This window comes from Sus scrofa, chromosome 2 (assembly GCF_054392235.1).
Source record: "Sus scrofa isolate SSC_HxYL_T2T_F1_AM1 chromosome 2, Sscrofa_HxYL_maternal_Yorkshire_Landrace_v2.0, whole genome shotgun sequence".
In the NCBI taxonomy this organism is placed as follows: domain Eukaryota; kingdom Metazoa; phylum Chordata; class Mammalia; order Artiodactyla; family Suidae; genus Sus; species Sus scrofa.
The window spans coordinates 31373863-31391094 of record NC_139384.1 but is presented as its reverse complement, the minus strand read 5'-3'; the positions used below and the strand labels follow the sequence as shown (position 1 = coordinate 31391094).

The following is a 17232-nucleotide window of genomic DNA, read 5'->3' as shown; positions in this document are numbered from 1 at the left end:
ATTTCATTGTATGTGTAAAATAAGAGGCTTTCGTTTACTCTGGCCCCTTTCTCCATTCTCATTCCTGAATGTAATCAAGATTCCAACAGGCAGCCAACCTAACCCCCTCGAAGAATAAAAAACACTCAAATTACTGTGGATCTATAGGGGAAAGTGGATTAGCTCACAATACCTGCCCAGAATTTTACAGGATGTGGAGAATATGCATTAAAATGTTGAAAAATATAAGGAACTTGTATTTCCTTTCTGGCTATAAGTCTTCATAAAATTCATCTTTTATTTTGAACGAGAGTTTAGCAAGCTTTTTCTGTAATGAACCAGAAGTAAATACTCGGCTCTGTGGGCTGAGTGGCCTCTCACATTGAGTCTGTCACTGCAACACCAAAACAGCCATAGGACTGTAGGTGAAGGAATGGGGATGGCTGTGGTCTAATAAAATTTTACTTAAAAGAAGGCAGTTGACTGCATCTGGCACCAGCTGTTATTCAACAACCCCTGATTTAGACAAACGTAAAGTATTAAGCAAGTAGCCAGGTGTCCTAGAGAGTTGATCCAGGCATCACAGCATTTTCAGTAGATGACAAAAGGACTGATCTGCTTTTAAATTTGTCCCACATTAGATTTTTTCCCCACTAGGGCTGCACTTGTAGCATATGGAAGTTCCCAGGCTAGGGGTCAAATTGGAGCTGCATCTGCCAGTTTATACCACAGTCACTGCAACACCAGCTCTGAGGCGCATCTATGACCTACGCCGCAGCTTGTGGCAATGCTGGATCCTTAACCCACTGAGCGAGGCCAAGAATCAAACCCGTATCCTCAAGGATACTAGTCATGTTCTTAACCTGAGCCACAAGGGGAACTCCAAGATGTTAATTGCTAGTCAAGCTTCAGCTGGGATGAGTTAACATATAGCTTGACAACTAGTAATAAAAGCTTAGCTAGACGTTTACTTTAGTGTGTTTTACATGCACGAACATTTTGAGAAGCAGCTCTTTTTCGGTTACGAAAGTTGAGATGTGTAGCATGTGACTAAGAGCCAAGACACCCAGGCTAAGTCTATCACAGACTCTTCTATTTATGACTGGAAAGTTATTTCACATTTGTGTCACTGCCTTCTCATCCATGAAAAGGACTGCTGTGGGAATATTTCTTTGAAAAAGTTCTGAATTCTATTTAACATTAATTACAGAAAAAGCATTAGGAATTTGCTACAAGAATTTCCCTAGTGAGTTAACTATAAAAATGGGCTTGAAAGGGATATGTGAAATTTCCATTATACCCTTAAACTGTTTGAAAACAAGACAATTATCTTAGGACTACTTAGTATTCAACCTAGTTAGAATGGGTGTCTAACTTTGACACTCTGATGCTTCTTTTTCTTTGATTCTATGACTTATGCAATTAGCCAAGGTCAGAACTTAGATTTTCCAGTGCCTGTCTACTGTGCTTTAGTTACCATAAAGATTACCTATTTGTACACATCAAGCTGAAACGATTTGTTTTTGAGCTCAATTATGAAAAGGTGGAAAATGTAGATCCTGATTTTAGTTTCAACTTTGCCAAAGGGAGAGTTATGCTATCTTACTTGAGGTTTCTCGAATTTAAAAAGCAAAATACAGTGTATTGCTAAAACCTGTTAACTTGTTAAAGCTGTGTTAGTACTAAGGGAAACTAAAGAGAGAGTTGTTTAATGTGCATCTTTTTTTGTCTGCGCCCTTGGCATTTGGAAATTCCTGGGCCCAGGGATGGAACATGTGCCACAGCAATGACAACACTGGATCCTTAATTTGCTAGGCCACTAGGGAACTCCTTAATGTGCATCTTTAAAATTTGAAATATACAGTGACTTAAAAATCTGCCACTATGCAACTGTCCTCCTAGTCTTTTTAGGTTATTACCTTTTGGCAGTTATACCTATAATTGTTTTTTAGACTTTGAACAATTTGCACTAAGTTTTGTACGCTAAGATAAAAAATTTAAAAATTGAAAAAAGCCAAAATCCTGTCAGCTGTAGTTACTTAGTTGCTTTATATATGACAAATGGACTCTTGGTGCCATATAATCTCTGCTTAATATTTATATCCACACTTGATATTACATTTATATCTGATCCTTTCACATACTGTTTTAACTGAAATACTTTAAAATAAATTCTTCCTTTGTAGCAATTTCCCCAAATAATGGAAATTATCTTAAGCACTATTAAAAACAGGACTTAATCAATTAGATTATGTGGGGCATCTTTTATTAAAAATTTAAATGGTCAAATAAGTGAACTTCTTTTTTCTAGTTTAGATAAGTAAATAAATGCTCAAGTGCCACTATTCCTAAATTTAGGTGACTGAAAAATAGAAGTACATAATACTCCACCTCACACTCTCCTTCCCAAAACAGGCTGGATTATATCTATTTGATTTATACACTGTGACTTTTTCCTGCTGTTTTCCATCAACTTTAATTGTGAAAAATGGTGCCATGTTGCCCTCTTGATATTATTTTGGAGATCAGTTAGGTCTTAAAGCATCCAGATGCATACAGTTCTACACATATCTGTAGAATTAGCTCACTAAGGTCTGCTCGGCAATATTTTTAATTGACTTACATGTTCTGTGGGAAAAGAAGAATCATAAAAAGTCTTTGCAATTGCATTCCTCTCTTCGCTGGGCTCTCCCTTGGGATCTGGATGGATACTCGAGTTATTCAAAGTGTCAGCAACTCTGTTAATGCTGGTAGTATCTGGTTGACAAAGAGGAAATGACAACTGAATTTTTTTTTCCAGGCATTCATTTTAGTGACTAAATTTGTTTTTCTCTGACCCTATGATTTTATATTTAAAAAGTAACAATTTCTATTTTCTTCTCACTTTGAACACTGATTTCCACAGACTTTGCTCTTACTTTAGGCATTTCACTTCAGAAAACAATTTTTTTATCACTGTCTGAAACCTGCTGATTTCGCATTAATGAATGGTATAAATATTTCCTAAAACAATATACATAAAATGTTATCCTTATTCCTCTGGTTACTGCACTGCCTACGCATGTAAATGTTTATATAGTGAACATCTTACAAATTCAGATTAAAGGGAAACGTCTAAACTAACTAAAAGACTTGTAAAATATATATTTCAAAGAAATGAGCCATAGTAAGAAGCCCAACAAAGGGCTGTCTAGTAGGGTGTTACTGGGCTTTAATAAACAGATAACAATGTTTTAGAGGAATGTCTTTGAAGGTTAAAAGATATTCAGGAGTATTTAAAAGCTGAATTTCTATAGAATTTTAGTCATTGCTTGTTCCATCCCAATTTATTTTACTGAGATTTGGATGAAAGGATTTGTGAGAAAATAGTAAACATTAGACCAGTCCCTTGACTAAGCATTTAACTAACTGCAGCATTTAACAGACGAAATTAATGGAATCTCAATACATTTTATCAGGAGAATTACAGTTCGTGAAATGAGATTTTACAGTGTTTTGATTTTCTATTTTTCCTTACATTACTTCATTCACTCTAGTAAACACAATTCACTTTTTTTGCTTTTAATTCCCAATTTTTTTTTCAATTTCCTTTTTGAAATAAGCCTGTTAAAATAAAGCTTTCCTTGTAATCCACATTTTTTAATTGGGTCTAAATGCATATTGTTAAACAGGCAAAATTCCCTTAAAATCTAAAAATGTCCCCAACAACTATTAGCAAAGTAAACATTATTATGTTCATATTTCTTAAATAACAGTTAATCTTCAAGTTACGTGATAGGTAGTATATTTCTATTTTAAGATATCTTTAATATGAAAAATTTCAAATACACAAAAGTAGAAAGTATGAACCTCTATGTAATCACTCAACTTCAGTATCTCCAATATTATGTCATATGTATTTCATCCATTTACCTCTCTTTTTTAAAATTCTGGAGTATTTTTAAAGTAAAACTTGGACACTGTTATTTCATGCGGTTTTAAAGAGTAGAACAGTCTATTATCTGAAATACTTAAATATCTGAATTTATTAATAGGAACAATTATTAAGGAATTCAACTTAAAGTGTTCAAATGATGATAAATATCAACGATATGAAAGGTATTAATGTTATACCTCACTATCACTTACAAAACAAAAGAAGAAAAAGTTGGACTTGTGGTGCTAGTGCAGGGAGAGAGAAAAACAAAAATTAAGGGAAAAAATTGGGGAAAGAGTGACAACATAGGAGAAAAAACTAAAATATGGTTCTGAGAGAAGAAAGGTTTTTGGTTTTTTTTTTTCCGTTTCTAATAAAGAAACAAAAGGAGTAAACACGTACTCTGGCAGAAAAGCCTAATCGACATCTTCACTGCATTTGCCTAGAAGTTAAAGAGACTTGGATTAGGTAGATGTTCCCAATTTAAAATTAATGACTCAAACTTATGGTTGTTTTTGCTATTTTCAGTTCTTTGATGATGAAAAGGAATTTTTTTTTTTTAATTTCCAAAATGCACTTTACCTCAGTACATGTTGATAATACTGGCTCAAACACAGAGGAAAAGAAGTCTACCTCCATTTTAAATAAAACATTTCCTACTTTTACGTGTATACACATATGAAGACTTTGAGGTTTAGGAAAAAAATATTAGTATATAAAATTTCATTTTAAACCATTTGGAAAATTTTTTTACCAAGAATAATAAGTAGAAATACAAAATTTAAAAGAACTTAAAATATAAACCTTATTTTCTTACCTGGTTCAATATCCTTCCTGGCATCATCCACATCAACGTTTTTACAAAGTGTCATTGAAACACTCTTTTTGTTTTCTGATGGACCTATTGGTCTCTCCTTCAGCAACAGAGGAATGCTAGATGTTAAAGTGCCCACTGTTTGACTTTCAACTTGATTTACTTTTGACCAAGGAGTAGGGTCTAAAAAATTCACGTTTACTGGAGTTTTCTCAGTTTTTTTATCTACAGTTAAGAGATCAAAGGCTGACCTTCCACCTCTGTTTACTAAATCTCCAGATGGCTTTATGTGAAATGAACAAGATTCTTCCAGCTGTCCTTCACTGTAATTTTTTTCCAAAATAATGTCATTTAATGACTCCATTTTCTCTGTATTATTTAACAATGTATGCTGTCTTTCATTAAGGGAGAAGTCATTTTTTGTAGCTTCAGGAATCTGATTTTCATCAATCTGACTCTCTTTACTGGAAAACTGTATTTCTGTGGACGTTTTCACGTGAACAGCAGTTTTCATATCTTTGGCTTGTGAAGCAGGTATAGTCTCACCGATATCCTGAAGATAGGAAACAGTCACATAGTTTTCTATATATCCCAAACAGTTCTTAACTTCACTGCTTTGCGTATCATTCAGATTTTTCCATATAGTTCTCTTCCCAGGGCTTGAGTTGGGTTTCACCAACATAGGCATAATATTAATATTTTTATCTGCATTCTTTAAAAGTACGTTCAAATCGTTACTGAAAACATCAGAAGAAATGAGGTGGTTGACTGCTGTCTTACAGGGAATAGTCAGTTCATGTTTCTCTGAAGTATCCTCACCAACTTGCTGAAAATTTGAAGTTTCTTTAAATGGCAGTGTGCTACATTCACTTTTTTTATTTAACAGTTCTATTTGTCTTAATTTACATTGTTTGTCATCTAACAAAATGTTGCTTGAATCCTGTAAACTGTATTTCTGACAATGAATGAGATTCTTTTTTACATCTAGAGATGAATCCAAATCTACCTTAGTTTGGTGACTCTTTGTAATTTCCTTTTCTGTGGCATTTTCTTGAGTCCCTGGAAGCCATCTCAATTGTTGTTTGAGTGGTTCATCTTCAGAAACATCTTTTTTATGATTTGTCTTGCAAGCCGTCTCATGTAAAATATTGTTAAATGATGTTCTGCTGTTTTCAACCAGATACACTTCTGTATGGTGAAGATCTAATCCTTCGGTTCTTTCTAGAGGTAGCTTTTCTGTTTCTATTGACATACCTGCCACTAAAAAAGAAATATTTGGTGATTTAAATTCTGCATATCCATTATCTTTTTCCAAGTCCATCTTGTCTTTTATTTCTGTAGTAACCACGTTTCTAATGTCAGTAACATTCAAGGTTTGTCCTTGATTAATTAATTCTTCTTCACTGCAGAAGGTTTTGTTTAGGGAGATTTCACTTTGATTTTTATCCTGAAGCACAATAGTATCAATTTCATTCTTGGAGCTTTTTTCAAAAAGCTGTAAGTCTGTTATGATAATAACACAGTAAATTTTTATGTCATACATTAAAGTCTTCTTTTATAAGACATGTTATTACCTATTTTTATAAAAACATAGCCTTAAAATGTTCACTTGTAAGCTATTACACAAACATAATAACACCACTTTTATGTAAATATGGAATTCCCTTTAATAAGCATATATTTAGCATGCTATAAAAATTTGGCTCTACTCATGTTAAATTTTTATTTCATTAACAGCAAAATTATTTTTGGTTTAAAAAGGGGAGAAGTAAGTTGAGGGTATTAGGAAATGGTTTTTATTTCTCTAGTCTGTTGCCTCCTCTTGGGCATACAATACAACTCCATATAAACACATAGCTGATTAGATTAATATTAATTTACACTAATAGGTCCTACTGTAATTTCTCTTACTACCTAGATGCAGGCATTGCTAGCTGGTTTTTTCCAAGACTGATAATCACCACTTTTTTACTTGCTACCTTGTAAATATTTTAAAATTTTGGAATTCTTTTGGGCAAAGTGTACAGGACATTTATTTAAAACATTAATTTTATCCGTCTGGGTTTTAACCATAGATTTCAAAATGTCAGTATAGTTAAAATAATCTAGAATACAAATTTAGGGCGTGAAGGGCCTTTTTAATCTAATCATTCTCTCTACAACATCTCCACCAAGTGGTTGTTCAGCCTAGGTTTGAACACCTTCAAACTTGTATTGTCTTTAAACAACTCTTTTTCAATATGGATGAATTAGTCAATGATTTCAGTGGCTACAGAAAGGTCATTTGAACTAAGGAAAGTGCTCCAGGGTCTGGTCAACAGAAAGTTACTGGTAGCTCAGAGAATATTCTCAGCAAAGCAGTGAAGGCAAAAACCAGAATGCAGAAAGCCTATAAGTAAGTGATGAGAAGGGAAAGCAAAAATTTATTTTCCCCCCAAATATTGACCTATTAACAAATACCTAAAAAGACATATAAGTCTTTTCTTAAGATGCATACAAATGAAAAAGTGTTTCTCCAATTATAATACTAGGTTCTCAAAGCAAAAACTGTAATTGATAGTCCCCTAAAATGATCAATATAAAAATTTGAAAATAGCAATATAATCTTAGGCTACCTTCATTTATATTGATTTCTTCTATAAATAGGCCTTCTCTCTTTTCCTCCTTTTCTCTGTATTCACTGTCTAAACAATAATTCACAGTATTTTCTTCCCTTATTTCTTGCCTGGAATTATATTTCTGTATGGTGGTGTCTTCTTGTTTTTCCATTGACATTTCAGTACTCACTTCTGGAAGATTCTAGTGTAAAATGGGAAAGATTGCTTTATCATAAAAACAGATTGTTAAAAGTATAAAACATATGAACAAACTTCGCTAATAAAAGTGGAATCTGTGTTTCAATTCAACCATTCAGCAATTTCTATTTGAAAGCCAAGTGATTTTCTTTTGGCTAAAATTAAGATGCTATTCTTTGTAACAAGATCACTATAAATTCATTTTGTATAGTCTACCATATTTAAACAAAATGGAGACCCTTCAAAGTTTTCAACCATGTATTCCACATTATAAAATACTACATATTAAGAATCAAACCTTTATGAAAAGCAGGATAGCTGAGACTTCTTTACATGGCTCAGAAAAAAAGACAAGAAGAGAGACAGAGACAGACTGAGAAACAGCTGTTCACCTAAGACAGAAACCAGTCTTATGACCCAATCTCAGAAGTAACAATGCATCACTTCTGCTATATTCTACTAATTAGAAGCAAGTTACTAAATCCAATTCACAATCAATGGAGGTGATTACAAAAGAACATGAATACCAGGATGTGGGACTCACTTGGTGCCACTCCTCACTATATATCCTCTCAAAACTGAAAACAGAGATTCAAATAGTCATATGCCAATGTCAAAACAGCACAATAGCCAAAGGGTAAAAACCCAAGCCTCCATCAGGAGATGAATGGACACAAAATGGCATATCCATACAATGGGGTATTATTCTGCCATAAAAAGGAATGAAGTTCTAATATGTGCTACAACAAGGGTGAACTTTGAAAACATTATCTAAGTGAAATAAGTCAGACAAGGAGGTCAAATATTGTACAATTCCAATTATATAACATATATAGAATAGGTAAATTCACTGAGTCGGAAAGTAGATTAGACCAATTTCTCCAATCTAGACCTGAGGAGAAAGAAAGAGGAAGTTACCGATTTGATTAATGGTTACACAGTTTCTGTTGGGATGATGAAAGTGTTGGAAATGGATAGTGGTGATGATTGCATAATACCGTACTTGTAATTAATGTCACTAAATTGTAATTAGTTAAAATGAACCTTTTTTTTTTTTTTTTTTTTTGGCTTTTTGCCTTTTCTAGGGCTACACCCACGGCATATGGAGGTTCCCAGGCTAGGGGTCTAATTGGAGCTATAGCTAGCCGGCCTATGCCAGAGCCACAGCAACACGGGATCTGAGCTGCATCTGCAACCTACACCACAGCTCATAGCAACACTAGATCCTTAATCCACTGAGCAAGGCCAGGGTTTGAACCGCAACCTCATGGTTCCTAGTCAGATTCATTAACCACTGAGCCAAGACGGGAACTCCTAAAATGAACTTTAAGTATATTTTTAGGTATAACCACATAAAAATACAAAAAATATAAAACCTTTTAAAATCACACCCAAAATATTTAAGTACCTAGGAATAAACCTGCCCAAGGAGGTGAAAGACTTATATGCTGAGAACTATAAAACATTAATCAAGGAAATTAAAGAAGATGTTAAGAAATGGAAAGATATTCCATGCTCCTGGGTTGGGAAAATTTTACTATCATAAAAATGGCCATACTACACAAAGCAATCTACAGATTTAATGCAATCCCTATCAAATTACCTATGACATTTTTCACAGAACTAGAAACAATCCAAAGCTTTATATGGAACCATAAAAGACCCAGAATTGCCAAAGCAATCCTGAGGAACAAAAACCAAGCAGGAGGCATAACTCTCCCAGACTTCAGGCAATAATTACAAAGCCACAGTAATCAAGACAGTGTGGTACTTGTACCAGAACAGGCATATAGACCAATGCAACAGAACAGAGAACTCAGAAATAAACCCAGACACCTATGGTCAATTAATCTTCTACAAAGGAGGCAAGAATATAAAATGGGAAAGATAGTCTTTTCAGCAAGTGGGGCTGGAAAGCTGGACAGCTGCATGTAAATCAATGAAACTGGAACACACCCTCACACCATGCACAAAAATAAACTCAAAATGGCTTAAAGATTTAAACATAAGACAAGACACCATCAAACTCCTAGAAGAAAACACAGGCAAAACATTCTCTGACATCAACCTTACAAATGTTTTCTCAGGTCAGTCTCCTAAGGCAACAGAAATAAAAGCAAAAATAAACCAATGGGACCTAATCAAACCAACAAGCTTTTGTGCAGCAAAGGAAACCATAAAAAAAAAAAAAAAAGACAACCTATGGATAGGAGAAAATAGTTTCAAACAACACAAATGACAAGGGCTTAATCTCTAAAATATACAAACAACTTACACAACTCAACAGCAAAAAAAACCCAACAACCCAATTGAAAAATGGGCAAAAGACCTGAATAGACATTTCTCCAAAGAAGATATACATATGGCCAACAAGCACATGAAAAAATGCTCAAGATTACTGATTATTAGAGAAAAGCAAATCAAAACTACTATGAGGTACTGCCTCACACCTGTCAGAATGGCCATCATTAATAAGTCCATAAACAAAAAATGCTGGAGAGGGTGCGGAGAAAAGCGACCCCTCCTACACTATTGTTTGGAATGTAAATTGGTACAACCACTATGGAAAACAGTATGGAGGTATTGCAGAAAACTAAATATAGAACTACCATATGACCCAGCAATCCCACTCTTGGGCATATATCCAGACAAAACTTTTCTTGAAAAAGCCACATGCACCTGTATGTTCATTGAAGCACTACTCACAACAGCCAAGACATGGAAACAACCAAAATGTCCATCGATAGATGAATGGATTAAGAAGATGTGGTATATATACACAAGGGAATACTACTTGGCCATACAAAAGAACAAAATAATGCCATTTCATCAACATGAATGGAACTAGAGACTCTCATACTAAGTGAAGTCAGTCAGAAAGAGAAAGAGAAATACCATATGACATCACTTATATCTGTAATCTAATATATGACACAAATGAACCTTTCCACAGAAAAGAAATTCAAGGACTTGGAGAAAAGACTTGTGGTTGCTGAGGGGGAGAGAGTGGTATGGACTGGGAGTTTGGGGTTAATAGAGGCAAACTACTGCCTTTGGAGTGGATAGGCAATGAGATCCTGTGTGTATAATAGCACTGGGAACTGTATCTAATTGTGATGGAGCATGCTGGAGGATAATATGAGAAAAAGAATGTATATGTATGTGTGTGTGTGTGTGTGTGTGTGTGTGTGTGACTGGGCACTTTGCTATACAGTAAAAAACTGACAGAACACTGTAAACCAACTATAATAGAAAAAACAAAACTCATTAAAAAAGAAAAAATGGCAAATTTTATGTTATGTATTTTACCACAATAAAATACATTTCTAAATAAAAAAACTAAAAAAAAATGTATAGAAAAACTCTGGAAGTCATATACCATAATTTTAACAATCACTATTTCTAGACGATGGGGTTATGGGTGACCTTCACTTTCTTATTTTAACATGTCTATATTGTCTACATTTTTTAAAATGAAAATATGATTATAATCTGATTAAGTTATTTTCAACTTGAAAGTGAATGCTAAACAATTTTTTATGAATGCAAGTCTATATTCATTTCTATAATCAACCAGATGTTTTAGAATTACTTGCCATTTATAACTCTAAAGCTATGTTAAGTTATGAATATTAAAATGACAATAAGTATCTCCTACCCGGACTATTACAGTGTTCTTTAAGCTGGAATCTGTGCCTTTAGTTTTGTACCACTTGTCTACCCACATCATCACCATAATGATGTTTCAAAAAAGTAATCTAATCACCTTACTCCCTTGTTTAAAAGCTTCCAAATGGTAGTGTCAAGGATAAATTTCTATAAATAGACTATAAGCTCTCTATAGCCTATCTTCTATCTTTTCAACCCCTTCTCCGGCTATTTACTGCTAGCATCTTCTACTGCAGCCTTGCTAATGTATGTCTAGTTTACATGTTGAATAATGATATTTCACCTTTCTGATTCTTTGCCCATGTTATTCCATCTACTTGCAATTATCTGGAAAATTATTACTTTTAACAACTCAGCTCAAAAATCTCCTGCTGTGTGAGGTCTCCCCCTCACCACAAGTAAGGTGAGGTGCCCCTCCTCATCTAAGTAAAGTTGATCTCTCCATTCTTTGCCACTACTCTGACTATTCCACTCTTTAAGCACTTTCCAGAGTATGCTACAACTACTCTTAAGTTGTTTCTTCTACCAGATTGTAAGTTTCCTGAAAAACCATCTGTGTCTTTTCCATTATTATATTCCTATAATCTTCTACAGTGTGTTGCACATAAGCAATACTCAATGCATATTTGTTAAATAAGTACATAAAGAATGAATTAAATGAATAAATTAACGAGCACATATGTTAAAAATACCCACTTTATGGAAAAGACATATTATAAAAATAAAAATATTGCTTTAAAAAGGGCTAATCATAGAGTTTTTAAAGATGGTATACTTCACATTTAATGAATGATTTTTAAAATTTAGACTTCTACCTCTAACCATGCCAGAGTAACTGGTACTGGTCTTGCTTTCACACCGTAAATAACAAGAAAACTGGAAAAATATATGAAAAAAAAAAAAAAACGGCTTTCAGACAATGGACCACACACAATGAAAAACTGTGCTTTTTGAGAAAAAGGGAAAAAATGAAACAAACCCTATTATTACTCTGTCTTTTTGCCAGGAGACACTTTCTGTACCATCAACTGCAAAGCAAGATGGTCTCATTGAGATGAAAAGATAGAGTTCAGAGTTTGGGGAGGCTAAGAAATTTGTGAGGCATGTACTGAAGATGAGGGAACCATGCATATTCAATCGGATACTAAATTTTAAGCTGGACATGGGTGGAATAAAAGCATACAAGGACTTACAAGGGATCTGTAAGGTGGACAATTTCCAGAGCACTTACAGATCTGGGGAAGTCCAAGTTCCAATAAACCAGAGGGGAAGGACCTTATTAAACATCTGGGCATTCTACAGATCCTTCAGAGGATCATACCTTACTCATAGGTATGAACTAGGCCTAGAGTAAAGGCAAGTCTAGATTTACCCTTATATTTAAAATGAAGCCTCAAAAAGAAGCAGCTTGTCTATAACTCAACTGCCTGTCAAACTTCAATACTATTGAAAGGAAAACAATGAAATACGACAATAAGCAATGTAAAATTCAAAATGTTCTAACCCAATAAAAAATTTACTAGACAGGAAGAGAAGCAAAACAATGTCACCTTTTATAAACAAGAAAAAAATCAGTCCCCAGAAACACACATAGAAATTAAGGAGCTGGGGTTCCCAACGTGGTGCAGCAGAAACGAATCCAAATAGGAACCGTGAGGTTGCAGGTTTGATCCCTGGCCTCATTCAGTAGGTTAGGGATCTGACATTGCCATGGGCTGTGGTGTAGGTTGCAGACATGGCTGGGATCCTGTGTTGCTGTGGCTGTGGTGCGGGCCGGCAGCTGTAGCTCCGATTTGACCTCTAGCCTGGGAACCTCCATAGGCTATGGATACGGCCCTTAAAAGCAAGAAGAAAAAAAAAAAAGAAATTAAAGAGCTGATAGAATCAGCAAAGCAATTTTAAAAACAGTCATTATAAATGTTCAAGAAATTAAAGGACATCGACATGAATGTAATAAAGATAAAAATTAAATAATATCCCCCAAAAATCCCCAAAAGTAAATTCTAGAGACAAAATATGCAGTATGTGAAATAAAAACTTATTGGATTGGTTTAATGGCAGATTAGATGTTTTAGAACAAAAGATACATAAACTGTAGGACATAACAATACACACAACCCCAAGGAAAGCAGAGAGAAAAATAAGACTTAAGAAAAAAATACTTTGACACGTCAGTAACCTGTGGGACACTATCAAGTGTCTAATACAAATGTAATTAAAGTCCCATAAAAAGAGAGAAGGGAAAGAGAAAAAAAAATGTTTGAAGAAATAATAATTAAAATTCTCCAAATATGATGAAAACTAAATCCAGAGATGTAAGGAATTCAATAAATTCCAAACATGATATGCAAGGAAGACACACCAAGATAAATCATACTCAAACTGCTTACAAAAACCATAAATTGGAGTTCCTACTGTGGCACAGTGGGTTAAGAATCTGACTACAGCAGCTCGGGTCACTGTGGAGACCCAAGTTTGATCCCTGGCCTGGTGCAGTGGATTGAAGTATCCAGTGTAGTCACAGCTGCAGTATAGGTCACAGCTGCAGCCTGGACTCAATGCCCGACCCTAGAGCTTCCATATGCCATGGATGTGGCCATAATAAATAAATAAACAAACAAATAAATGTCTTACAAGCAGTCAGAAAAAAAAGGACACTTATAAAGAGGACAGTAAATATAATAATATCTACAGACTTGTTGCCATAAGCAATACAAGTTAGAAAACAATGGAACAGCATCTTTAAATTAATTAAAGAAAAAAACTTGTCCATTTAGAATTTTATACCCAGTGACAATATCCTTAAAAAAATTAAGGAGAAATAAACACTTTTCAGACAAACAAAAGTTGAGAGACTTCCTTACCAGCAGATGTATACAAAAAGAAATATTAAAGAAAAAATTTTGGGCTAAATGAATATGATAGGTAGAAACCTAAATTAACATAGAGGAATGAAAAGTGTCAGTAATGGTAAATGTGAGTTAATATAAAAGACAGTTAAACTACTTCCTATTTTTCTTTACTAGGTAATTAACAGTTTAAAATAAAACAAATAACAATATATAGTGGAGTTCATAATATATGTAGAAAAAATGTGTGATAAAAACAACACAAAGGATAGGAAGGAGAATGAGAATATAGAATTGTAAGCTTCTTACCTAATCAGAGAATTTCCTTTCCTATAATATTATTTGAAAGCAGACTATGATAAATTAAACTCTGGAAAAGGAGTTGGCAATATCTGGCCTACTGTCTTTTTTGGAAATGCGATTTTATTGGTGCACTGGCATTTATGAATGAACTTAATGCCCATTTATGAATGAACTTAATGCCCATTTATTAATGAACTTAATGCCAAAGAACCATACACATAAAAATGAGTAAAGTAGTAAATTTTATGTTATGTATTACTTTACCAAAATAAAAGACACAAAAAAGTTCTCAAAGAGAAAATGCTTTCTCATGCTATTGCTCAATATAAATAAGAAAACACAAATATTCTATTAAAAAGTAACAGGATGAAAAAAGTATACAATGCAAACACTAATCATAAAAGATGGAGTAGTTGTATTAATATCAGGCAAAATAAATAAAATTCAGGACAAGAAATATTACTAGGATAAGGAAGGACATTTCATAATGATAAAAGGTCAATTAATCAGGAAGTCATAATAATTATAACTGTGTATACACCTAATGACAGGGCTTAAAAACACATGAAGCAAAAACTAACAGAACTGAAAAGAGAAACATAAATTCACAATTACAATGAAAGATTTCCCACTAACTGACAGAAAATATACACAAAATATTTGTAAGGATAGATAAAACTTTAACAATGTTAGCAACCAAACTGACCTGACATTTATAAAACAGTCCAACGACCATCAGAATTCACATTCTTTTCCACAAAATATTCATCAAAATAGACAATACACTTGGCCAAAAAAAGTCTTAATATCTTTAAAAGGATAAAAGTCTTATTCAAATTTGGAATAATTAACAGAAAGATATTTGGAAAATTCTCAAAATATTTGGAAATTGAACAAAATGGTTATAGGGCAAATTCATATCTATGGGTCAAGGAAGGACTCACAAGAGAAATTTTTAAAATACGTTCAATAGAATAAAAATGAGAACACTGCACATTAGAATTCATAGAATGAATCTAAAGCAGTGTTTAGAGAAAAATTAATACCTTAAAATGCTTATATTAGAAAAGAATGGTCAGGAGTTCCTGTTGTGGCTCAGTGGGTTAAGAACACAACATTGTCTCTGTGAGGCTGTGGGCTTGATCCCTGGCCTTGCTCAGTATGTTAAGGATCTGGTGTTGCTGTGGCTGTGGTGTAGACCTGCAACTGTAGCTCCAATTTGACCCCTAGCCAGAGAATTTCCATATGCCACAACTGTGACTGAAGAAAGAAAGAAAGAGAGAGAGAGAAACAAGGAAAGAAAGAAAGAGAAACAAGGAAAGAAAGAAAGAGAGAGAGAGAGAGAGAAACAAGGAAAGCAAGAAGGAGAAACAAGGGAAGAAAGAAAGAAAGAAAGAAAAAAAAAGGCCAATAACCAATGACCAAAGTTTTCATCTTCAGTAGCTAGAAAAAATAAAGCTAATTAGATCCTAAGTAGGCAGAATGAAAGAAAGAAATTTGATCGTGAAACCAATAAAACAGTAAATAAATGAATTCAAGAGAAAAATCAATGTAGCCACAACCTGGTTCTTTGAAAAGACCATTAAAATTGCAAATTTCTAGCTAAATTGAGAGAGGTAAGGGAATGGAAAGGAAAACACAAATTATTAATATCAAGAATGAAAGAGGTGGAATTTCCATTGTGGCTCAGTGGTTAACGAATCTGAGTAGGAACCATGAGGTGGCAGGTTCAATCCCTGGCCTTGCTCAGTGGGTTAAGGATCTGGCGTTGCCGTGAGCTGTGGTGTAGGTCACAGACACGGCTCGGATCCCGTGTTGCTGTGGCTCTGGGGTAGGCCGGCAGCTACAGCTCTGATTAGACCCCTATCCTGGGATATGCCTCAGGAGTGGCTCAAGAAATGGCAAAAAAGACGGAAAAAAAAAAAAAAAGAATGAAAGAGGTGACATCAATATAGATCCTAAAATGAATATATTAATAAGGGAATATTACGAGCAACTCTTTGCCAGTAAATTGGACAACGTAGATGAAAAGGACAAGTTCCTTGAAAGAGAAAAATTACCCAAACCAACTGTGTCTCCAAGTCCATCCCCAGGTTCAGTGATTTGCTATAAAGACTCACAGGACTCAATATGTAGTTGTAGACCTAAGATTTATTATAGCACAAGAATATAAAGCAAAATCAGCCAAGGTAAAAGTTACAAGAGATGAAGTCTGGAGGAAACCATGTCTAAACTTCTTTCAAGAGTTCTCTCCTAGTGGAGTCACATAGGACATGCTTAATTCCTACAGCAATGAATCATGACCACATATGTGAATTTAGAGATTCAGTGCTAAAGGTTTTTTTGGGGTGCTGGTCACCCTCTGCCTAGCATGTGTCAAAATTCCAGATGCCCAGAAAGAAAGCAGATGTTCCCTGTAAACCACTTAGTTTAGGCATAGTGAGCCACTCCTGTCTATTAGGAAATGGTGGGCACTCTCCCCCAGTCTAAGTTTCCAGTTATCACTCAAGAGCCAAACCTTACATTAGGGCTTTCAAAGACTTTTCACAGGCATGCTATGTAAACCACTTTCTGCATACCAATACAAGAAGACACTGAGAATCTGAATAACCCTATAAATAACGTAAAAATTCAATTTGTTATTAAAAATATTCCCACAAAGAAAAAGCCTAGATAGCTTCTCCAATGAATTGTATCTAATATTTGGTAAAGGTAAATAATAGCAGTTCTACACAGTACTTTTTCAGGAGGAGGGAACACATTCCAGCTCAATTTATATGACCAGTATTACTTTGATAGAAAAACCGGACCAAAAGAGTGCAAAGAAAAAACAAGCAAAACTTACAGAGCTGTATTCCTCATTAATTCAAAACCCTTAACACAGCATTAGCAAATCATATCTAACTG

The 17232-nt window shown here is 34.3% G+C and overlaps 1 protein-coding gene across 7 annotated transcripts in view; it reads right to left on the bottom strand.

The window, feature by feature from the left end:
• CCDC73 (coiled-coil domain containing 73) overlaps nucleotides 1–17232 on the bottom strand; it is a 177971-nt gene that overhangs the window by 3589 nt on the left and 157150 nt on the right. For 5 of the 7 annotated variants that reach the window (XM_085011484.1, XM_085011487.1, XM_085011486.1 and 2 more), the window contains 3 exons: nucleotides 7325–7508; nucleotides 4713–6212; nucleotides 2603–2736 (listed from right to left, as the gene is read on the bottom strand). In XM_085011484.1, the coding sequence (XP_084867610.1) occupies nucleotides 2603–2736; nucleotides 4713–6212; nucleotides 7325–7508 (1818 nt within the window). The remainder of the gene's footprint in view (nucleotides 1–2602; nucleotides 2737–4712; nucleotides 6213–7324; nucleotides 7509–17232) is intronic. The other 2 variants (XM_085011489.1, XM_085011491.1) reach the window with 1 other exon arrangement.